Source organism: Opisthocomus hoazin, chromosome 9 (assembly GCF_030867145.1).
Source record: "Opisthocomus hoazin isolate bOpiHoa1 chromosome 9, bOpiHoa1.hap1, whole genome shotgun sequence".
NCBI lineage: Eukaryota > Metazoa > Chordata > Aves > Opisthocomiformes > Opisthocomidae > Opisthocomus > Opisthocomus hoazin.
Window position 1 is genome coordinate 30,126,204 of NC_134422.1, and position 24,111 is coordinate 30,150,314.

General features: G+C 51.3%; 1 protein-coding gene across 4 annotated transcripts in view; it reads left to right on the forward strand.

The window, feature by feature from the left end:
• NRP2 (neuropilin 2) overlaps positions 1-24,111 on the forward strand; it is a 90,388-nt gene that overhangs the window by 61,161 nt on the left and 5,116 nt on the right. For 3 of the 4 annotated variants that reach the window (XM_075430056.1, XM_075430057.1, XM_075430059.1), the window contains 3 exons: positions 4,032-4,294; positions 6,189-6,285; positions 8,750-8,770. In XM_075430056.1, coding sequence (XP_075286171.1) covers positions 4,032-4,294; positions 6,189-6,285; positions 8,750-8,770 — 381 coding nt within the window. Of the gene's footprint in view, positions 1-4,031; positions 4,295-6,188; positions 6,286-8,749; positions 8,771-14,764; positions 17,649-24,111 lie in introns of those variants that run through there. The other variant, XM_075430058.1, reaches the window with a different exon arrangement.

The window sequence follows — 24,111 nt, forward strand, 5'->3', positions numbered from 1 at the left end:
GGTGGCATTTGGGGCTGTGCAGGCAGCAGGCAGGGCCCAGATCAAAGGTGTCGCCTATGGGATTTGGCAGACAAGAGGTGGCTGCTGGTGGGCTGCGGCACTCCCACTGAAACACACCGTGAAACAAGCTCTGCAATGAAGAAGAGTGCGGTGACCTTTGGAGGAACGTAAGTGAAGACAGTTCAGCGTGGGTCCTGCACAGGAGCAGCAGCTGTAACTCAACGATATCCAGCGAGGGGGAAATGCAGAGGGAGTCTGAAATCTCAGTAATTGCTTGTGTACGTCCTGCCCAACATGTTTTGCTGGAAAACCTCCAGATATGCTGCTGAGACCGATGAGGGAAGGTGCTTTTCTTGGGAGATGTGCAGGACCCCAGCACAGGCAGGCTGACCTTGCAGAGGGGGCTGCTGCCATGGCTCGTGCTTGCAGCCTGACCCAAACCACGAGGCTTCATCCCCTGTTGCCCCTAATGTCCTCTCAGATGGCTTGTTAGCAGGAGGGGATGGGCGCGCCAAGAGGAAACCGTGTTGGCCAGATGGTTTGTTTGCAGGGCCCGGCTAGTGATTTATCCGGGACTCACTGCCATGCACATATGAGTGACTCTGCCATTGTCTGGCTGGGGATGGTTGTGTGTTCACGCTCCTCTGGCTCCCCTACATCCAGATGATCCCATAAATTTTCCGTGAGATTTATGCCGTAGCATCGGTTGCAAAAACAGCGGTAGGTTAAAATGCCTGAGCAGGTTTGTCCTGCCTTTTTTGAGCCAGTGCTTTGAACTACCAGTGCCAGTTCGGTCAGAGATGTACCTGCTGTGTTAGCTGGACTAGAGGCTGCAAAGTTCTGGGAAAGAGATTAAAATGCATTTCTGATCCTGAAAGAATTGATCAGCTCATCATTGCAAGGCTCCCTTCAAGTGTTTTAGCAGGAGGAATCAGCCTTTCAGGTGCTTTCTGTGCCAAAGACTTCCATTTACTGTATCAAACAGAGCGACTACTGGAACCACCGGGCTCCCACATGCTGTTCCAACAATTAGCTCCACAGTGCCCTTGTTCAGTCAATCTCAGCGAATTTGCCAGGCTTTTCAGAAGGTCCAACTAGCCATTACAGTGATCCAGCCATTTCATCTTCAAATGACATGGAAAGTTGTGTCTGCTTGCACTCTGCTCTCCGTTCCAGCAGCTCTTGTTACCAGGAGCAGGAATGCGTGATACCCAAACCCACTGCCACTTGCAGGGCAGCAGCTGGTTTCATCACCTGAAGACTGAGCCTCCCCACAGCCCTTGGGATGGCCAGGATGTCCTGGAGAGCTCTGTGGGCCACAGCAAGCACTGGGCAGGGAGCACAGAAGGTGCAGGGATTGGGAGGGCCCCTTGCGGCTTTGAAAGAGCCTTTGTGGTTGCGGGGGCATTGGTTTTGGCTGCAGTTCAGGAGTTTTTTTGATTTCACAGCCTGATAGAAATGGGAACAAATTGGAGGTCGATGTCGTCCCTGGTGGGAGGGATGTGACTCAGAGGCATACAGGCTTTTTTGCTGAAGCGATGGAAGCAGCGATGCTGGGTACCACCGGCTCACAGTGAGGATTGTGGATTGTGGGGGGTGTCCAGCTGCACAATTAACATAGTCCCCTGCAGTCAGCAGTGGGCTTTGGGTGGATCCAAGGGTAGCTCGCATCCCTGCACTCAATCAGGCTGCCTAGATACTGGCACCAAAGGTCAGCCCTGAACTTTGAGGATCTGGATTTGATCCTTCTTGAGCCTGGCTGGTGCTTTTATTAAGGATTCATCTGTGAAACCATTTCAGCTGTGAGATAATTGTATGATTGTAGCGTGATTTGCTCTTCCACCTTGTTTGTTGTTGCTGCTTTTTTCTTACTGTTGTTGCTTTTTTCTGTGAAGAGTCTTGTAGTGAATTACAGAAAGAGGATTTTAATTCAGGAGACCTTGATGACTTATTATGCCTTATTGCTCCTTAGGCATGGAGTACAGCTTGTTCTTTTTTCGTCCTCCACTTGTTTATCTCCCACATCTCCTCCACCACCACTACCACTCCAAGGTAAATCACAAGAATACTCCTCCATTAGAGAACGGCATGATACTTTTTCAAGTGATTCACTCAAACAGGAGTGGGCAAACATGCTTTCATCTTTTTTTCTGCTACTGTTTGTTGGCATAAAGTGCTGAGTGGCCAAGTACATTTCATAGGTGTTGGAAAATATTGCTGGAAAATGTTGCTCTTTCTTTATGTGGCCGGTCAGGGACAGATTTGTCCTTCACGCAGCAAAATCAGTGAAAGTTCATATGGAGTGGATACGCTTTTGCAATATTTCGATCATCCATCCCAGAAATGATGGCAAATCTTTCTGCTGTCTCGTCTTAAATTTGTTTTAGAAAGCTGTGTAGCTCACGGTGGTTGGTTTCAGCCCAACTCTCTGGCAGTGACAAACATGCAGCAGGCCCAGGGGCTGTGCAACCACTGATACTTCTCCCTTGGGCTGGGATGTCACCAGATTGCTGAGCAGCAGCGAGGTCAGCTGCTGTTTTCTGGGCAGGACCTGTCTTTCAATGCTCAGAGACTGGGCTCTAAGTTCAAGTCTCTCTGGTTTAAGTGTTGGAGGAGTTTTGAGAGCACTTTGAAAACATTCTCAGTGCAGACGCCACTCTTCTGCCCTTGCAGTGGACACTGAAGTCACAGAGGGAGCAGGGCCAGCAGGAGGCAGTCTGCTGCTCAGAGCTTTGCCTGTCAAGCACAGCGGGCCAAGACGTGGGGAAAGGGAGGGACAGACCCTTAGGTATGGTCATGGGGCAGAAGTGAACCCCTGGGTTGCAGGAGGGCTCCTATGTGCTGCCACAAAGCATAACTGACACTTGCCCACTGTGTAGCCAGAGCAAGCGTGTTCATCCCTCTGTTGAGAGAAACACGAAATACCGCAATGTTTGTCGTTGGCCTGTCTGTGTCACCTTGTACTGCAGGCACTGCAGTCAGAGCAACCCAGGGGACTCTGTCTTGACATCGGTCGTGATGGGAGGGGGAAGGTGAGGATCAGATCAGCTACATTCTTGGCTTTCAGTCTGTGCTAAGGGACTTCAAGCATCCGAGCTGAAAATGGGGAACTCCTTGAGGAGGCTTCTCATCAGAGAGGACTGGAAACCACTGATTCCAGACCAAATCAGCCATGCCCAGGGATTTGTATCCATGGGCTTTTGCTGCTATTGGTATTCAGATCAAGTACCTCCAGTTCCAGTCTCAGCCTTGAACTTCTCCTGGGATATCAAATATACCAAACCTCCTCCCTGAGAATTGACAAAAAGCATGGCACAATTTAAAATGTAATATTAAAGGAAGTGAATCCCCTGCTGTATGTATTTCAGCTGCCTTCAAGTTTGCAGCTAGCTGGTTGTCACCTGTGCGTACTTCACTCACTGGGACTACACCCTTCCTCTGTGCTGTGCTTTAGGGCCTATTTTGCTGCATTGCAGAAGAAACAAGAGCCAGGCTTTCATTTTGTCGTGTGTAGCCTCGAAACAAAATTGTCAGCTAGACCATGATTGTGGAGTATGTACCACTGGGGATGAACAGAGGCAGGATGAACACAGCTTGAGAACCCCATCCCAAGATGAGTTTTCAGCACCGGTAGTTAGAAAAACCCACCTGAGGCTTCTTCGCTGAGCAAGCTCCCAGCAGAATAACCACCACCCACCCCACCCCAATGTCTTTATTGTGGCGTCGCTTCTTCTGACAATAACTGCTCTTTAACTTCTTGTAATTACATCAGTCTTTGGCTTACCGCTTTCTGGTTCTGCTGTTGGTCTCCTGCCAGACGGCAGTGACTGGTGAGGGAAGCGCGCTCCTCGATGCCCTGCCCAGGCTGCGCGGCTTGCCGTGCACACGGAGGGTGCCGGTATGAGACCCCACTCCTGCAGGCATGGCTGCGAGAGCCTGCCCAGCACTGCCAAAGCCACCTGGCAGGAGGTGAGACACTTGTTGCAAGTGGCCGCAGAAAATAATAAATTGGTGTTTTCCTCTTCGAGCAGACGGCAAGAATTACCTGCAGATGCAGAGCAGCAGACGGAGGGAAAGCCAGCGAGCCCGGCTCATCAGCCCCACCATCTATCTGCCCCGGAGCGCTGTCTGCATGGTCTTCCAGTACCAGGCGTGGGGCAGCAATGGGGTGATGCTGCGGGTCTGGCGGGAAGCCAGCCAGGAGCACAAGGCGCTGTGGGTCATCACGGAGGACCAAGGAGAAGAGTGGAGGGAAGGCCGCATCATCTTGCCGAGCTACGACATGGAGTACCGGGTAAGATGCTCAGGGAAGGTGTACTGGGCCACGCAGGCATCTCCAGCATCTTTATTTCAGTGTTTCAGAGCCAGGGCCCATTCATCATTAGGGAATGTGGCTGTTTTCATTGTGTTTCTCGAGTTACTATGGTAACTAAACGACACTGTTTGTTATTCAGAGAGTGCCTGTCTTCTGCACAGACTTCAGCCTTTGTTCAGCCTGTTGTCTTTTATATTCTTCAAGTCTCCCACTTTGCAAATATTTTCCCTTCTTTTTTTTCTGTCATTTCCCCACCCCCCCCAGCTGATGGTCATCAGATAGTCTGACCAGAGGCAGATGCGCAGCTCCAGGGAACAAACCCAAACCCTGCAGCCAGGAGAAGTGGGAAGCTGGGAGGGAGCATGGCCAGCTATTAAGGGTAGGCAGCAAACGGCTCTTCTGCAGCCTCAGCTGCAAGTGCTGCTGTGGGAGAAGGAAGAGGGAATGCAGGTGAATCTGCTTCTCAGGTACCTCAGACCGAATCAAAGGGCTGGGTGCAGCGTTGTGGGACCAAGGCCCAGTCCTGCTGTCAGGAGATCAGTGGAAGAGAAGGGGTGAGCTGGAGGGAGCAGTGCTGCTCGCCGCAGCTGCCTGAGCTTCTCTGGCACAGCCGTGCCAGCGCCCTGCGGAGAGGCTGCTGCTTCCATGAGTGCCTTTGGCGTGGTTAGCTCTCCCGGGCAGCACGCCCTTTGCCAGGGAGCCAGGGCTGCTGTTGTCACTTGTTAATGAGCATCAGGATGGCGTCCAGCACCCTCCAAAGCAGAAGGGAACACCAACGTCCAGCACTCGACCACCCTGGCAGGGAGCCTTGCTCACGCTGGCTCCCAGCCGTGACCCTGACCCGAGGAGCTGCTGCTCTCAGGCCACTGACCCCTCCAAACTGCTGCCTCCCGCATGGGTCGATGGCTCACGCTTGGGACCAGCAGCTCTGACACTCTGTCCTGTGCACAGACAGACACATGGCCCTTCAGGGAGGTGTCTTTGCACGCAGGCATGGGATCGGGCTGCCCAGCCACCCCAGAGAAAGGCGGCACCCAAAATGAGGAGAGTATGTTTTTGAAATACGTAGCCCTAGGAAATTATTTGGACCCTCAAGAGTAGTCAGGGAGAAGCTTTGCACCGGAGCTGCGTGACTAGGTTTCATGTGTGTCTTTGATTTTTTAATAAAATACCAATAAATGCAATATGCCTACATATAAGAATGATGGGCACTGGCTGACTGCGTTGTGCGTTAAACATGAATATACTGGCATTAGCTAAGTAACAGCATCATTATGTAGAGAATGCCAGTCTCTCCACTCAGCAGTTCTTAGCGCTAACGACTCTATTTATTTTTGTAAATAGATTTTGCCTGTGATTAAGCAGGAATAAATTGACCCTTCTCCTCTAACATTTCAATACTTCTTACGTAACGTTGATCATAACAGCACTTTACAGTTAATGTAGCTGTGCATTTTGTGTCCTTTCCTCCTTTTTTCTGACCATAGCCTAGTTAATACCACGGGCAAAACCTGCTGGCGCTGTAAGTCAGTGTTATGCCACTTGCATCATTTGTGCAAGGGCCGGAGGGTGGCCTGCAATGCTGAACATTGATTCACTGAGTCTTTATTCCATGCGAGAGACATTTAATTGAACAAATTACAATGAGTGCTGCCAGGCCAGGTAACAATCTTTCTGCCGAACCAGTCCCTGCAGAGCAGCTTTCCCTGGAGAAGGGGTGGCAGAGGTAGGGCAAGGAAGCACAACTAGTCTCAGGTCATCCGCAGGTCTGCAGGGAATGCCAGGAGCAGATCTCCTGCCCTTTCCCTCAGGAGCAGCAGCCGCTCTCTGCTTCCCAGCTTAGCATTGACGTTTCTGTCCCAATTTCTCACAGATTGTGTTTGAGGGATTTATACGCAACGGCCACTCGGGAGAGCTCGCCCTTGATGACATCCGGCTAGGCACCGACATCCCACTGGAGAACTGCATGGGTACGTGCTATGTCCAGCCACAGGGTCGGGGATGGCGGTGGGGACAGCCAGGGCTGGAGAGCCTTCGCTTGCAGGCTGCTAGTGGGCTGCTTCTCCTCCCCTGCTTGAGTTCCTGGGAGTTTCTGGATCTCAGCTGAGACTTTCCTTGCTCACGAAAGAAACGAGGGGGACTCAGTCTCTGAGGGATGAGGGCTCTGACCGTTTTGGTGTGAGAGGCAGGAAGCACATGTCTCTGCCATGGAAAGCTGAAAGAGCAGCTGAGGGTTACCGAGGACTATTCTGTGTGATAAGGACATACACCATATTTAAAAGGAAAGTGCTGGACAAAAGAAACCAGCTGTCAGTCAGTGTTACACGCTTAGAGGGGCCGATGAGTTCAAAAGGAGTCTTCTCTAATAAGAAATAAAATAGCAGAGGGGTTTTACAACAATGCTAACAGAATAACAAAAGAAATTTTTGTCCTAGAATTCACCATTCCCCAAACCAGGCCATAAGCCAGGTGGATTCATTCAAAGTGAAAGACAGAGAGGATTTTATAAAAAGAGAAAGAAGTGTATTTTAGCAGTTTGCTGGTGGAGCTGTTGCCCTGCCCTGTTCCTGTAGCTGGCATATCCATGCACACAACTCTGATGGCTCTGGTTGCCATCTCGCTTGGATGTGGATTTAGAGCCATCCCAGCTGAGGGTAGGACCAGCAGTGTTCAATTAGTAGGATCTGTGCTGAGAGCTGCCCGCAATAGTGAGGCCCTGCTCTTCTGCATGACCTGGGGGAGGCATGTTTCAGTTAGACACCTGCAAAGAGGCTGGTCCATCCTGAAGTCCGTGGAAAAAGTCAGGTAGAGCAGGGCCTCTCTTCCCTTTGGGCTTTGAAAGGCCCCGTTCAGTGAAGCTGCTCTCCTCTCCCCCACCAAGGGAAGGAAAGGATCCCAGTGCCTCCTAACCCAAGCGGGACGGACACTCTCTTTCAAGGGGTAGATCTCAGGGGAGGAAGCACAGGACGCATTGTGCCTGGGAAGGGCTGGTCATGTCGCTTGCTGCCCTGTGCAGGCAGGCGATGGTGAAGATAGTGCAGGAACCAGCATAAATAATACAACAGAGTACTGGGACTGACCCAGAGATGCTCTTGAGCGCCGTCGGTCCCTCTTTCTCTGATGCTTTGAACTCTGCTGGTCTCTTGTCTGCCAAAGGAGCTAATACCCCATATGTCAAATTCCCTGTATTTAAGGCTTGACAGTGGTGTTTTAATCCCTTGCCTTCTATGGCATTAAAGAGAAGCAAGACTGATGATTAACACTAATAGCATTTCCTATCTAACTTCTTTAGAGCTGAGCAATTCACCTAGCTCCAGTGTTACTGCATCTTGGGCCCCATGAACCTAAAGCTTCATATTTCAAAACAAAAGCATTACTAAATTACAAAGTTTCAAGCATTGCCAGCCCTAAAACTAACACCAAGCTACGCAAAATTATTTGTCCCATTCTAGGAAGTTGGATAGGAATCTTAAAATTGATAAGAATAGTTTGTTTCAGAGCATTTCTAACAAAGGGCTCCCACTGCAAACTTTAACATAACTCATAGGTCATTTCCAGTGTCACCAAAATAATAATGAAACAGCAGAGATACAGGGCTGCTCTCTCTCTGTCAGGGCCACGAGAATAGCTGACTCCAGCACAGGCTACTGTTTTTTCAAATATAATCTTGGGAAGTAATCCGATTCCTTTTTAGCATGAAAGAACGTTAATAACTCACAATAATTTTTTCCTCTGACAGATGTGTCTTTCGCATTCTGAACTTGAGTGATGATTTCATAGCACTCAGTAGAGCCAGAGTCTGCTTCTGTGACTCACAGGCATAATGCAGAAGTAATCTAAAAATAATCAGAAGTCTGTTGCTTCTGCGAGAAAGTAGTCAGTAATAAGTACTGATTATTGCTTTTCAGATCCAGTAATTTGTAATAGATTACTTCAGAGTATCTTGAAAGAAGAAAAAAATCACTTGCCTTTGTTTCTTGGCACTGTGAGATGGAGAGGAGGAGGGCATTGATGCCCAGAGGTGACACAGTTCCCATGTGAAGAACGATGCCAGAGTTGAGCCAGAAACCACACTGCTCTTGGAAATTTTAGGGGATTTCAGGGTTTCATCACTGGGCCAGGTGGGGCTTTGTCTTTGGATGACTCAGGCCAGCGAGCTGAATCCAAATGACTCTCAAATTTGAACACATTTTTCTCTGAAGTCTGTGTCTGAGTTGAAGCTTCTTGGGTCTGGTCACTCCTCAGCCAAGACAGGGTTTCTCCCCGTCCGGGTGAGGCTGGCTAGCACCCCGCACTGTTTCCAGTGAGTGGCTTCTGTGGGGCACAGCCACGCGCCTGCTCTGCTTGGCCACTGCAAATCGGCAGGGACATGAACTGTGGCCTTGTGTGTAATATTCGCCTCTCTAATACTAGGGTTTGTTTTTTTCTTTGCAGAACCTATCACAGCTTTCCCAGGTGAGAACTACTTTCCAGGTAAAACCGCACTTCTCTCGGTGGTTTCTTTCTGCTGGCATGGGCTTTTACATTGAAGGAAAGCGATGTGCGTGCTTGTACAAACAGCAAACGTTCTGAGCAGTGAAGTGGCAAGCGTGCACTAAGCCTCCCCCGCCACAGCAGCAGGAGGAGGTGGCACCCCCTGACTCCTGCTAGGTGACAGGGAGCAGGCAAACAGAGAATTCCCACTGTCTCGGGGCTGAATAGCATTAGAAAACCTGCCACCACGAGGCACCCGGCCTCCTGAAGAGCAGCTGAGCCCAAAATGGGAGGGCTGAGGTGTAGAGTTACCAGCTGACTTAAATGAGAACCCAGTAGCCAATTAAAGGTGAAATGAGGTGGCAATGACTTCCAGTTAGTGTGGGGGAAGGTTGTTCTCTAGTTCCTAGATGCTCTGGCAGCACTGGTGTTGGAGCTGCCAGCGAAGGAGGGTGGGGCCAGTCTGCTTGGAAGGGGACGGGAGGTGGGAGGTAGAAGTGGGAGAGCAAACTGCCATGAGGAGCACTGAAGGTGACAGTCAATAAAAGGAAAACAAGGTGAAATGGTGCATTTAATAGCTTAATACTAGCCTGAAGGATAGAAACCGACATTTCTCTGATCAAACCCACAGAGTAAGACAAAAGGTGAAGAACTCAGAAAAACTGCCTTGCTCTTTGAGCAGTCAGTAGGGATGCTGTTTGTCTCGCTCTGGGGTGCGAAAAGCTGTCTGCTTTTGTGGGGAAGACCAGTTTAGTCTGTTTGAGAGGTTTTTTTTTTCCCCGTTTTGATTTTGGATTTTGTTTTCCTGCCTGCCTCTTCAGGAATGTATCTGGGGGTTGTGTTGTGATGAAGAGCAAACTTGGGGCTCCCCTTAACTTTGAAAGTTGTTTTGCCAGTTCAGTCAATGTGCCCTTTGCTTTCACTTGGACATGATGTCTGTACTCTTCACACCCCCTGCTCTGCTGGTGGGCTGTGAGATATGGCTGGGCTCTACCCTGGAAGCAGCTGCCTTTCTGTGCAGGGCAAAGCTGTCTCTGGTAGGTATATGTGGTGGGAGCTGTGGTGGTAAAGGAAAATTAGACACCGAGATTGAAGTCACATGCACAACTCCATCCCTGGGGTGTGAGGCAGGCTGTGGAGCGTTACCAACAGGAGGGACATGCGTAGGGCTTAACACCGTACGTTACAGTCATATCCATAGTGTAACAACTAGGAATTTGGGTTTGCTTGTTTGTACGTTGCTTATTTATCTGCCACTCAGGCTTGCGGTGTTACTGAAAAGCTGCTGCAATATTCCCAGCTGACAGTTAAAGCCTTCCTCACTTACACCATCTCTCTGTGTTCTCCTGGGCCTGGTCTGGTAACTATTTTGCAAACAGCATCCTTCTCTTTTGGGGCTTGTGATGTGCATGTCATATTCAGTTTGAACCTCATTCTGGGTTCTTATATTGAGTCTGTCCCAAAGTCATGTTGTTTCTTTTGCCCTTCACCCCATACCCTGCTGCCTGTGTGCCTCCATTTCCCCATCGCATTCCCCAGGGCATGCTGTGCCCAGCACAGTGAGGTCCCTGAGCACCACAGGCAGATGCCGTTGCAGGCACAAGTCCCCTTCACACAGGAGCTTGCCAGTTTGTGCCAGTGGGCTCCTGCCCATCGCTGGCTCCCTGGAAGACATCCTGGTACTGCTCACAACAGAGGAGCAATTGCAGGAAAAGGCTGGAAAGGTTTCCCTGGCTGACAGGCAGGAATAGATGAGGCAGAGGGATGGAGTGACCAGGGAAGGAGCAAAATGCAGAAGGAAAACATGAAGAAGTGAAGATGAAGAATGGAGAAAGCAAGCTAGCAATTAAAATGAGCAAAAGACAGAGAAGCCCAACAGAAGGAGAGGGCAAAAGACGGGGGAAGAAGTCCTTGGCTGGAGAAAGAAAGGAGGCTCAAGAGGAAAGATTGTGCAGGAAGTATTGAGATGTTCTGTAGCCCCCACTCGTGCAGTTACATGATGAGCTGAAAAAGTCGGATGCCATTAAAAATAATAGCAAATCCTTCCTCTCCTGGCTTAGGAGAAAAGCTGAAAATATGCACCTTACAGGCTCCAGGATCACAAGGCAAATAACACGAAGAGAATTGTGTGGGTGGAATATCTTTCAGCTGGTGGGTCGGGATCTTACAAGACCATTCAAGTGTGTTTAAACTGTGCTGCGTTTGAGAGCTGATGCAGCTCACCCATAACGAAAAGGTATAACAAGTGGCTGGAAGCAAGGAGTTAGATAAATAGCAGGCTAAAAATAAGAGACATATTCCAAAGAGCATGGAGACAAACCACGGGGAGAATTTGCCTTTGAGACTGTTGGATTCTCCCACACTGGGTATCCTGAAATCAAGACAGGGATATCTTCCTGGAGAAATGACAGGTAGCAATTAAGGGGTTGAGGCTGACACCAGTATTGTGGCATTCAGATTACATGAGTGTAATACTCGCTTTCATCTGTGCCATCTATGAAAATTCCAGCTGTGTTGCTTGTCCACAGCTGTTAATGTCAGTGATTTTGGAGAGGAGTATGAGCTGTGACACGGCAGTGGCAGAGCAAGGCAGGCAGCCTGAATAGGGTCTCTGAATAGGGTTTTCTCCATTTTTTTCCCCTTTTGAATTTTGATTTCTGCTAGACAGCTCTGAAACTGGTCCCTGTAGAGTCCTCCCTGTCGAGAAGAGGATGGGGCTGTATCTGGCCAGGTTGGGTGTGAGCGCAGCAGCACACCCCCATGAAGTCGTCCACCCTGTAGGGATAAAACGGGGTTTCCACTGACCAGTGTCCCAAGCTGTGCATAAACACAGCACCCACAAACATGACAGCAATAGCAGGAGGCATTTCTTTATTAAGACAAGAGCCCTAGTGAACAAATGAGGAAGGGCAAGCGTGTGTGTGTGTGATGGAAGGCAAAGGGGAGTGGAAAAATTATGAAGTTAAGAAGATGGATTTTTTTTTTCCATCTCCCTGAGCAGAGAACTTTTCCACTGGTATAAGAGAAAACTTTCAGAGAGCAGCAGAGCCAGTAAAAACAGAGCAGATAACATCCGCGCTGTGTGCTGAGTGGATGGGCAGCTATATTTAGTGGCTGACGGTGTAAGGAAGCACAATCATTAATGTTGGGAATTGGCTTCGTTAGGGCTCAGAGACAACTGAGTGTGATTCCTTAATGACTTCATTTGCTAAATGAACTCTCTAGACTTCTGCTGTCTTCTCAGCAGGGTTGTGAGGTGCGGAAACAGGGGCTGAGGAGGAGCTCTGCACCACCCCTCCGCTTGCAGCCCCAGCTGCTGCACAGGGGACATCTGGAGCAGGTCAGAGCAAAGCAGAGGTTGTCCTGAACCCACAGCTGCCTTGAGATCCCCCAGGGATCCTTCACACAAGCGGGATCATCTGGGACACATCACACTGCCTTGCTCCTGGGGAAGGGGCAGGGGTTGCAGGCTGGGCACCATGGCACATGCTCCTCTACGGCCAGACCCACCTTGCGTACTCCCAGCCCTGCACCTGGCAATGTACAGCCATCAGGAGGCCACAGAAACTTTCCTCACCTCTGTTTTTCAGAGGGGAGCACCACTCCCCTGCAGGCTTAGGAGCCATTGGCATCCCTGAAACCTGCCCCCCTCTCCCCACCCCAGTTTCCACTGACGGGGCCTGGTGCATATCAGTGGTGTGAGAGGCTATTCGCCTCTCAATCTCTCGCTGGAGCAAGGCGCTGTGTCACCGAGTGTAAGCATGAGTGGCCTCAGCACAGCGAGCAGCCCTGCCATCTTCCCGGGGGTTGGCCCCGCACCATGGTGCTGTCAGGCACAGGCGAGGTGTTGCTGATCCATTGGGGATGGCGGTGAGATGCGTACGGGCCCAGGGCGGCTCGGCCAGCCGTGTCTGTGGTGGGAGACAGCGGCAGGTTATCAGTGAAGCTCAGAGCAGTGCTGAATGTGCTTGCCATGACGGGGGGCTGGGACGGCCCCCATGGGGTGTCCCACGCTGCCGTCCCACGCAGCCGGGTCAGGGGCAGCAGCTGCTTGGGGGGGCACAGGGAGGTGCGATGCTCGTTCCCCCATGCCAGGGTGGACAGTGGGGGTAGAGAAGGAGGTTGGAGGGCTGGCTGCCTGCTCCTTGCCTTCGCCACCCCCAGCACACAAGCCCAGCCTAGACCCCCCCTCCCCAGGCATCCTTGGGGGCAGGAGGGACAGGGCCACCCCCATTCCTGACAGCCAGGGGTGGCTGGGGTGAGACGAGGCGAGGGCAGCCTATCTGGCAGGTAGGCTTCTCCCGAGACACCCCAACTTCTTGCCTGTAATGACAAATATGTGGGTGGTTCCCAGCCTCCTGCTCTGTAAAAGCAGGATTTGTCTTTCCTGTGTGGGGTTTTTTCCTTGGTTTTTAGGGGGGGTTTTTTGTTGTAGCTATGCATCTGGGTGCAGTGTTCATTCTTATTTTTACTCTCGGTGCCCGGGTTTCGGGGGATGGGGAGGGGCGGAAAGCCTAGTGATTGATGGAGGAACTGTCCTTTTGCCACATCTCCTGTGCCACCCGCAGCAGGAAAGCTGTCGCCGTCCCAGATGCAGCTGATGGCTCTGCTGGCAGGGCAGCGTTTGGAGGGGAGGGCAGAGGCCGTGCCACGAGGTGCCTTTGCTGCTGGCAAAGCCAGGTGCGTCCTGCACTGTTTTGTTTGTTCCCCTTGGCATCCTCCGAGGCTGCTCAAGAAACCGAGCTGGAGTTTGGTTAGCACAGAGCCAAATGATATGCTGAGACCAAGCCGCAGGAGCCCCCAAAACTCTGCTTGCCGGCACCCAGATGGGGGGCTGCCCCTGCCAGCAGGCCCGGGGCAAGAGGAGAGGGCGAGCAGAGTAGGGGGGGTCAACGTGTTCAGTGACAGAGTGAACCCTTCGAAGAGTTTCCCCGGGGACTTTGTCCTCCCTTGAAGTAGCCAGTAAATAAATACGGTGCAAAAGTGCATCTCTCCCGCGTTATCCGTCGCTCGCCCCCACAAGTGGAGCTGGGGCGGTGGGAGCCGCCTGGGCGGCCATGCTTCTGCGGGCTGGCAGCGAGGTCCCATGGGCATCTGATCACCGGGCGTGTGCCGAGCTGTCCCGGGATGACCTGGGAAGTCGGGGCAGTGCCTTGTAGCCATGCCCTGCCTCCCACCATGCTGCGGCTGCGAGACCAGGCAGGGTTAATCATCGCTGGGCTGAGCCTGGGCGCTGCCTGCCCTTGAATCCGAGGGAGGCAGGTGCTTTTCCAGCCCTCCCTCAGTGTGTTTGCTTTATCGGCATGAATTCATAGTCTTGGCTTGCTTAAGCTGCAGAGCATGAGTTTCCTATGTGAGCGTTGGGTTAAATTTCGCAGGCTGTGTCATGTAAATAATCGGAACCATCTTTTCTCACTTTAAAAAATAATAAGGAAATCTGTAAGTCTGTGGATGGGGCACCTAGTGAGACCAGATCTGTGTGCAGATCTTCTTCTCTGTCTTTTCCATAAGAAAGACAAATGTTTCTCCCTGTAATTTCTTTCCCAGTCTCCTTCGGTAACTTCCTCGGCCATCTGAGATTACGCTCTTCCTCCAGTTAGGAACGTGATGTGTTTTGTCACTGCTTGACAACATCTGCCATGTGGAGACAAAACCAGGCGGCTGATCTGGGGAAGGCCAAAAAAGAGAGGGGAAAAAAACATTTGTTGATGCCAGAAATAACAGTAATAATAGCGTGCATATGGAATTTGTATTGCGATCCAGGCAGCCTGGTTAATTAAAAGGGAAGAAGGCGGCGCTTGAATATGCAGGCTCAGCAAACACCAGGCTGTGCTCCCCCCGAGGAGCACGCCCCATGCCCGGAGGCAGCCCCGGGACCTGGTGTTACTCCGTGCTGTACTTTGAAAGCATGTGTGTTTCTTTTTGTGCGTCTGCATGCCTCCCACCTAGCAACCCTGTTCTGTGTCTCCTCCCCAGGGGCAACCCTCCCGCCAGGGACCGAGCCCACAGTGGACACGGTGTCAGTGCAGCCCATCCCAGCCTACTGGTATTACGTTATTGCCGCCGGAGGTGCTGTTGTGGTGCTGGTCTCCGTCGCGCTGGCCCTTGTGCTCCACTACCACCGGTTCCGCTATGCGGCCAAGAAGAGCGATCACTCCATCACCTACAAAACCTCCCACTATGCCAACGGGGCCCCCGTGGCCGTGGAGCCCACCCTAACCATAAAGCTAGAGCAAGACCCCAGCTCGCGCTGCTGAGAGCCGAACAGGAACAAGAGAGCAAACAAAACACAAAACAGACAGACAGACAGAAACTAAGACTTCAAATACGTTGCCTCAGTTTTGCACTTTTTTCCTTACCTAGCATACGTGTGAACTCTTAGACATCTCCGTCCCTTCTCCGTCCCCCCAGCCCTGCCCGAATCTTTTTCAAACTCTAAACTAATGCTGCATCTTGGATCGCCAGAAGAGACACACCGCCCCTTCACTTCAGAAGTGAACGCTCCCTTTCGATTACTGTTCGAGGACTCTTGGGGTGCCGGGTGGGGTTCTTTGTTTTGTTTTGTTGGTTTGTTTGGGGAGTATTTTTTTGTTGGTAGGCTTGTTTGGTTTGGTTTTTTCTCCTACCGGTAGGCAACCTGCAAGGAAACTTGATGGTGAGCCTGGAAGCTTGTGTGTGCGGCTCGTGCACGTGTGTGCCAAGTCTGTGTGTGCGAGTGTGCATGGGAGCGCGTGCGTCTGACTGACTGAATGTATATTTAGAAACAGCCCCTTTTTAATTTGCGTATTATTGCTTCTACTTGCACAGGGAATGCTTTTTTTTTTCCCCTTTTAAATTTTCCCCCTTCCCGCCTCCCCTCTGGAAGGTCTGGGACACTTTATGGTAAATATCCTGATTTGTTTACTTGGGGAAGAGAGCAATGCTTTTTTGTTGCCTTATCTAGCTTTGGCTGCGTTTCTTGTTTGATAGTGTTAATGTCTCGGGTGCAAAATGAGAAGAAGAGGCCAGGCTGGACAGTAGGAATGTCCACCTCAGATGGATAGAAGAATGCAGAGAGGTTCATAGACGTCCAAAAAGTAAGATCTCTCCCATCTTATTCTTTCTGCAGCCAACATGATAACACAGCCATTGTTTGGAAGGGGGGGGGGAACCCTCCTCTTCCCCCACCCGCAAGTGAATCTATATTTAAAGTTGCCTTATATCAGAGAAGCCCATAATGAATGTTTTGTTTGTTAAAGCCAGCCTTAGGGCAACACATAGACTTCAGCAGGTCTAAGGTGGATGCTAAATACTGTAGTTTCTTGAGAATTTAAGGTTTATTTATTTTGTAAGTATCATCACTCTGGGTGCTGATGGTTTTGCTTTTACACGGGGAAGGGGGAGAGGGTTCCTCCTTGTCTTTCTGCTAGAAACATTCAAGGGACAAGTATAATTCCCCTTTCTGGGTTTTGGGTTTGGTTTTTTTCCTCTGCCCAATTCATAGCTGCTGAATCATAAAAATTGCCAGTTGACTTTCTAGAATGTCAATTAGTTTTGCATTTGCTAATGTTCTGCTTCTTAAAGCATCAGTAACATTTGGCAAGCAAAGCCTAGCAGGCACGCCTGGGGGGCCCGGCTATTGCTGCTGCTTTAACCGGGGAGGCAAGATGGAGCCTCCAACACGCCTCCAACCGTTGAAAACCGTTGAATGGCCCAGCGTATTGTAGTGGAAATGCCTTATATCAGTTACTGAATGATGACATGCAAAAGTGGTTTGAATCGTTAACTCTAATCTGTTTGCAGGCAAAAAAAGTACCTCCAGTGAGCAAGGTTCTCCATCTTGTTTGTGTTCATTTGTGATGAGTGATCAGATTCCCTTCCTGCTCCTAAACTTGCTAGTGCTCCTCACTTCTCCTTTGCCCATGAATATTGCATAAAATGAAGCGAGCAGCTCTGTTAACTTCAGTTAACTGCAGTCTTGAGCTTCCTTTTGGTCTGGGAAAAAAGAGGAAACACAAACGGTGTTGTGCTGAGGTGGTATTGGCCCCTGTTGCAGTGGAGCCCTCTCCCCAGGGGTTCTCTGTCGACCGGGGTGTCACTCTCCCCTCCCTCCCTGCCTTTATTCATGCAGCCTGTTTCAGCTCATGCTGTTTACCCAATAGATTTCAGCAGGCCTCCCTCAGCTGCGGCAGCAAGTGTCAAAAACACGCAGGGAGCACAGAAAAACCCAGGGTGATTTGGCATGGTGAGCACACTGGGAGTGGTGGGTGCTCGGGGCAGCATTCCTCTGGGGCCTGGCTCCCAGGAGCTTTCTGAGGGTGGCAGAGCTGGGAGGGACCCAGGGGAGCTCCTGTCACCTTGCAGGCAGTGCTGCCCATAGGTCCCCGGAGAGGGGCTTCCAGGGCCAGGGTGCTTGCTCCGTGAGCCTCCTCCTTACGCAGCACTGGTGTTGCCGTGTGTATGGTTCGGGATGTCAAATCCCACCCCCGCCTCAGCCAGCTGCAAATTAAAACAGATGTGAAATATTGGCATGCGCTTGCTGCGTTTTCAGGTCAGCCCAAGCCGTGTCAGCAGATGATACCGTCACGTTTCCAGACTCAGTTCCATCTCCCTAGGTCAGACAATTCCCTCGCTTCGACCAGGTTCACCCCATAGACTTTAGCAAGTGCGCATCGGTGTGTCAGAGAGGAGAATGTGGCACCCTGTCTTTCAAACCAAAATCACCAAAGACAAAACAGAAGGTCACTTCGAGATTTTTATTCCCAGTTCTCCCCCACTCCTCAAGCCCTGACATCCCCAGCGTTGCCCAGTTGCCTGTGTGTGAAAAATATCTTGTGGAAATTTGAAATTCTTTGAAGATGTATTGTGTAGAATGTAATAAAATGATGATATTTTTATACAAATATCTGGGGTTTTTCTTCCTTCTGTCTTTGCTAACAAGAATGCTGTGAAATGAAGCAAAGTGGTGTCCCAAAACTCCTTGTTTCCTTTCGGAGCATCAAGGCTATGTCCTTTAGGACAGTGAAGCTCCGGTTCCTGCTGCCTGCAGCTAACCCCCAGCTCCCGCAGCACAGCTGGTGTGCGCACCCTGCCTCGCCGCACTCAGGATCGAGCCATTAATAGCGGCTTTTAGATCCATTACATTTGTACCAGTCCTTAGTGGGAGTTTTGCGCGGCTGGACTGACACTTAGGATTGTTTGGGGATTTCGCTAACGTTGCTTAAGTGCTAAATTGCTCAATATGATTATGCAGAGTTTCTCTGGCCGGGGTCCCTGGAGACAGGACAACCGACTGCCTGGGGCCCCAGGGGCCAGCTCGGCTGCCAGCTCAGCTGAGCCGTGCGCTCTGTCCCCGAGCACCGTGAAAACTGGGTAAGCCATTACCAAAATTAATAATGAAAATGGGAACGTGTTCCTCTTCTGTAAAGTGCTTGCCAGGCCTCTGCGTGTCGGACTGCAGAGGAGAGCTGCGTGGGAGCAGCCTGGGTGCTGCAGCACCGATGGTTTGGAGAGGTGTGTGTGCCCTGCCGTCCCTCCACCGCATCCTTCCCGGCTTCTTACAGGCGCCTTTGCTGCAGCATTTGTCCTTCCCATCTTCTTCAGGTGCACCTTTCACCCCCTTAGAGGAGGCAGCAGCAGCGCATTTCATGTGAAATATATTTTGCTGCCAGTTTGAGAGGTTTTTCTTTCCCTCCTGCATTTATTTTCCTTCCATCATTCTCTTTACCCTGGCATACAGCTCAGCTTTGCAATGAAACTTCCTGGCTTTACTAGGAATTCAGGCCATCAACAAAAAAATAATTCACATGTGGTCCCTCGCTTTGGCTGTTCAAACACAAGCAAAGCTGAGGACACATGCCGCTTTTTTTTTTTTTCTCTAATTGTACAGCAAAGCCCATACACTTGTAATTTGCATTTTGTACACTTCAGTGACTGTCCAAGCAAAATTCAAAACAAATATGCACATGCGAAAAGCAGGGAGGGAGAGGCTGACTGATGGCTTCCCAATGAGGAAGAAAAAAATTCTGTTAAGTAAACAGACGAAAAGGGAGGAATCGTTCAGGGTTTAATATTCTGTATGTGTGCCGCAGCCAGATTGACCGGCAAGTTGGGTGCTGCTCAGGCTGCAGTGCATCATAGGGAGGAAAGCAGCTAAAATTAGCATGCTTTGTTTAAAAAAACAAGTACAACTTCGTGTGATTTTAATGCAACTGCTTCTTGCAGGTATCTTCAAGCATTACAGAGTCTACTTTAAAAAAACAGGGTAAACTTTTTGGGGCAGCAGTGGGGCCTCTGTATTTCAGCGAGTGGCATTAGGGGTGGAAGCCTGGCGTCTGCTGTACGCCGCAGGGAGGGTCCGGACATGGCTCCCCGGCTGTGCGTGGGATGACGGTGTCGGTCGGTTTATCTCCACAGTCGCTGCTGTGTTGCAGGGAAAGCAGCTCTGTGCGGCTGGTGGGAGAGGGCCCATGGGCACTCTCTGTAAGCACCGGGGCAAAGCCAGTGGCAAACGGGTCTGTGCAGGCGGGAGCGATGGCCTGGCACAGCAAAGGGTGCTGTGGGAAGGGCTGTGCTGCGCCTCGCCTGGGCAATGTCAGCGTGCCCGAGCTGGATGATGGCTCAGGAGCAGGCTGCAAAGCACGGTGCTCGTTCACCCAGCCTGGAGACTGGACGCACAGCCGGGCCAGCCTCCTGCCAGGACAAGCGCCTGCAAGATGACATTTGGCACCGGGAACCGCGAGCTGCTTGCCCCGGGCTGGAAGGGTGAGGTTGGCTTTTCCTGGGCAGAGTTGGAATCCCTCTGATGGTGACTGCAAGGGAATGAGGTAGAAACCGGATTGTGCATGGGGCTGGGTTGGGATTTTTGCCCCTCTGGAAACCCTGTGAAATCCTGCTGACTTTATCAGGGGTGCCCCAGCTTACCCCATGTCAGGGCAGCAGAGTTTGGCACGCAGACACCGGGCGAGGGCCCCGAGGCAAGCTCGGACAGCCTCTTGGCTTTCTGCCACAGCTCCTCCATCAGTGGCTTTGGCGGCTCTTCGCAGCGACTGCAGGCGTGACTGCCAGTTTGAGGAATAGTGTCGTTAGCCGTTGCCGCTGTAAAAACAAACAGCGACAATGGGGAGAGCGATGAACATATCAGGATGCCGTAGAGCTGTCGGCTTCCCCCCCAGCTCTGAGCCGTTGTGTGGTGGTGGTGGACTGGCAGCGCTGCCCTTGCACTGAGGAGCTGCTCTGTTTGGGACTGTTGAGCTCCGGCATGGAGTGCTGAACCCAAACAGTGGCTTCTTACCCGGGTAGTCCAGCACTAAGGGGGTGGGAGAGGAAAACCGTGCTCTGTCATGCCACTGTAATGCCGTACACATGCACACCACCATCACTGTTTCCCTGGCCTTGTACCGGTGACGACGAGAGGTGCAAAATCAAGATGCGCCGGGGAGGTGCCATGCCTGCAGCGAGGGCAGATGCGTTGGAGGGCAGTGCCGGGGCTGGAAATAGCTGCCTGCTGGCGTTCACCTCCGCACCGAGCACCCAGCCTGGCTTCATGTCACTGAGCGCTTTTGGTGGGGGTCTTCACGGGCCCATTCACACTTGCCCTGAGGATGGGAAGCCTGGGAGGCTCCTCGGTGCCCCTGGTTTGACGATGGTACCGCGGTATGCAGCGTGCATGGCCATCGGGGCTGCCCCAAGGCAGTCTGAGGACAAGGTCCGGGGGTTCCCGTGCTGCGGAGGGCAGCTGGGCCGGGGGCGAGGTTGCTTGTTTGCTTTCTCTAATGCTCAGCTGTAGCCAAAGCACTGTTTTAATTTGAAGTTTGGCAGGGATTTAGCCCTTTTGTAAACTAAAACCGTTCTGTGTTTCTGGAGGAGTGGGGACAAGAGAAGTGAAGCGGATTTTCGGCTGGAAATAGAGTGGCGGGGGATTCAGAGGGAGTGTTTCTGCCTGGTGCCTGTGCTGCTGCTCTGAGAAGCCCTTCGCGGTTCCCCGAGAGTGGGAGGTGTGGGCCCCCAGCCCCCAGGGCCCCCAGCCCGGGAGCAGCGCCGCCGCCACACCGAGCCGTGGCAAGGCGAGGCCGCGGCGGCTGCTCTGCTGTGTCAAAACAAAACGATGTCTGTTGGAGTCACGCTATTGCTGCAGAGAGGAGAGGACTGGGAATGAGCAAAAAGCGAGGATCAGAGCTGAGCTGCAGCTCTGCCTCTCTCTGCCAAGGCTGGGAGTGGTAATTTCTGACCCCATTTTCCTGGGCTTGGCTGGATTTACCATTTCAGGCCCTCGTGGGTGCTGCCAGGCAGCATGGCAGCTGTGCACCTCCAATGCTCCCCTTGCCAGGCGGGGTAGCACTGGCCGAGATGGCTGCTGTGGCAGCAGGAGCGAGGGGTGAGCACGTAGGAGGGCACTTGCTGTGTTCAGGGAAGCGAGCTGCATGGTTTTTTTCCCCAGCTACTCCTCTTATGCACCAGGAGGCACAGCAGCAGCTGTCACTGGGGAAGCGAAAGGCCGTAGGTAGCAGAGCCCACAAGTCACCATCACCTGGTGCATCCCCTTCAGCCCCAGAGCCTGCGGACCCCTGTGGGAAGCGGGGAGCAGGACCACGGGGACGGCCGGAGTGCATACTGGGCGCCCTCAAGGCCAGGCTGCCCTGCATCAGAGGGGCTGCAGGCAGGCAACAAGAAGGACTGGAAATTGCTGCAAGTTTGATATGTTCTTTGGGAACCGCACCTCCTCTCATGCTGAGAGGCTCGTTTTGTTCACCTAGAGAGAGCCCAAGAGGAGCTGCGGTCACCGTCTGCAAATGCCTGTGTGTAGGGAGATGTGTGGTGACAGACAGAGCTCTGCCCTGGGTCGGAGGGACCTGGCAGGAGGCAGCGCTCAGTGCCTGGACTTAAACCAGATAAAGTCAGTCTAGAAACAAACAGCAATTTTTTTTCTTGATGGTGGTCATTTGCCGTGGAGGACTGTGTCCAGCTTCCAGCAACTGGTGTCCTCTCCAAAGCAACAGCTCTTGGCTTGGTGCAAAGGTCTCTGCTGGAGGCAGTGGGCACTGCTGGTAAGCCGGTGCAGGCAGGCCGGCGTTGAGCACGCATGGTACCAGGAAGGCCACGCCAGTCTGTGCGACACAGAGATGAGCTGACTTGGGCAGGTTTGGAGAGCTTTCCTGCAAGAAGCATGTCCATGTCTGTGGTGGGCCACTGGAGAACCTCATCTGCTGCTCTTGTGCCTCCCCTGCCCACCCTGGTGAGGCATATCGAGCGCGTCATCCCCCACTACCAGTAACCCCCTCCCTGCCCCAGTCCTTTCTGCCCCTGCTACTATTTTTAAACAGACATACATTAAAGCTCCTTAATTTCTGCAAATACTAATTTTCTCCTGCTCTCCCTCCATGTGAGTTCATACGAACATGGTACTTAAGTTGCTCCTTGTCTTTGATTAGAATCTCATCTTCCCTTTTTCAGGTCCCATAAATTAGCCTTTTAGCTGGCAGTGCTCTCAGATCCAACAGATAACAGCCTTTTCTCCGCATCCGGCCGTTTCCAACAGCATCGTTAACATCATCTTTTGGGCATGACCAGCTAGGTGCTCGCAGCCATCATTCAGCACACACGCTTTAAAAAGGGCCTTGCACTCTGGAGAAGGTGCTCCTCCTGTTTAAATGCAGTTCCCCCTAACTTGCTTGTTTACATTTCTTCACTGTATTTTTTTCCTTTTAAAATGCAAAGTAAATGGTGCCTGAAAGCTGCCCTTTGGGGAAGGAGCTCTCCACAGCACAGGGCGATGCATGTTTCTCCCATTCTGCCCAGCAGCTTGAAGGGGGACTGCTTTCCAAGTGGGTCACTTTCCATGGCCTGCTCCACTTGTGACGATATTGCTCAGATTTGTCACAAAGGAGCCTAACTGATGACAAATAGCAGGCTGGTTTCTGTGACGGGAAATCATCTCCACTAGGAACTGAACTGAGACCACCAGTTTCAATTCCCACAGACAGCCACACAGCCAGAGCTGATTGTCTTAATGACTCGAGAAACCCCAGTATGGAAAAAGAAATGTTGAGTTGTATTTTTTCACAGCCCTGCGTGACAATGTACAATCTGATAGCAATGAAATGGCATGTGGGGAACAGAAGAATGAGGGCCTACCACGGGCCTGAGCAGGAAGGAGAACGGGCAAGGAGGAAGATATCATTTAAGCAGGACTTGGAGTCATATTAGCATGGGGAATTGAGAAAATTGCTAGAAGAGTAAATAGATTTTGGGCTGGGTTTTTTGTATAAATGTTCTCTCTTTTCAAGTTTTCCCAGCGCTCCTTCTTTTCAGTCTGGAAGAACTGGTGTTCTTTTGAAAGTGTTGATTAACTGATACTTTGTTTTTTCTGGCTTTTCCCTCAAGGCTACCCTGGGAAATAAAAAGCACCAAATTGCTGGCTTGTTCTCACACAAAATTTAGAGCGGCTACAGTATGGAAAGGCAAAATATTTCCAACGGCCTTTCTCCACACATGGACTCCTTGGGCAGACCGTGGTCCAATTTCTGCCTTTACTCGTGTACGAGTAACCTGCAGTTTCCATAGGGCTGTGTGGGTGAGATGGATGGCAAATGTCACTGCTTGTCTTCTGATGGAGGGCTAGCAAAGCAGACGTCTCTGCGTCTGAACTGCTTTGCGAGTTCTTTTTCCACATGTTCAGCTCTAAATGTTTGCAAGAGGCCCTCAGGCAGTTCTCCCAGCCCTAAGATGTTGCCATCTGGGCCTGTCAGTTCTGGAAGTGTTGAGAAATCATGTGAACTCGCTGCTAAAGCAAGGGTTTACAGAAGATGGTGTGCACCTATGTTTCTTCAACAAGCTACCAGCAGCCTCGAGTCAGCTTAATTGCCTGGCTCACTACATGCAGAGCTCATAATCAGGAGGGGCAAGTGTTGGGTTTTGTGTGTTCCTGTTGCCAGCTTCGCTTGAAAATTCAAAGAAATGTCTTAATCCTCTGAGTGCAGAGGGCAAAAGACAATGCTGCCCAAAGAATGGGTATTCAGGAAGGTATCATCAGTCCCGGCATGGAGGATCACTGCGGTCAGGTGTGACATTCAGCAGAGCCCCCTGCTCTGGAAGTGAACCTTGAAACATCGCTGGCAGGATTGCCCGATACCATTGCCTGGGATAGCAAAAAAATAGATTTGACAATTCAGGAGGCCTTTTCCAGTCCTAAATCTCTGTGCACATATTCACAAATCTTCTTTTATAAGGTTTTGAATAGTTTCTTTGCATGTGGCTTTTTAGGCGCAAGTTACATTCTTTGGGTCTGGTTGGTTGAAGTAATCTCTTAAAACTCTCCTTGCTGTTTTTGCGCAAGACATGAAGTA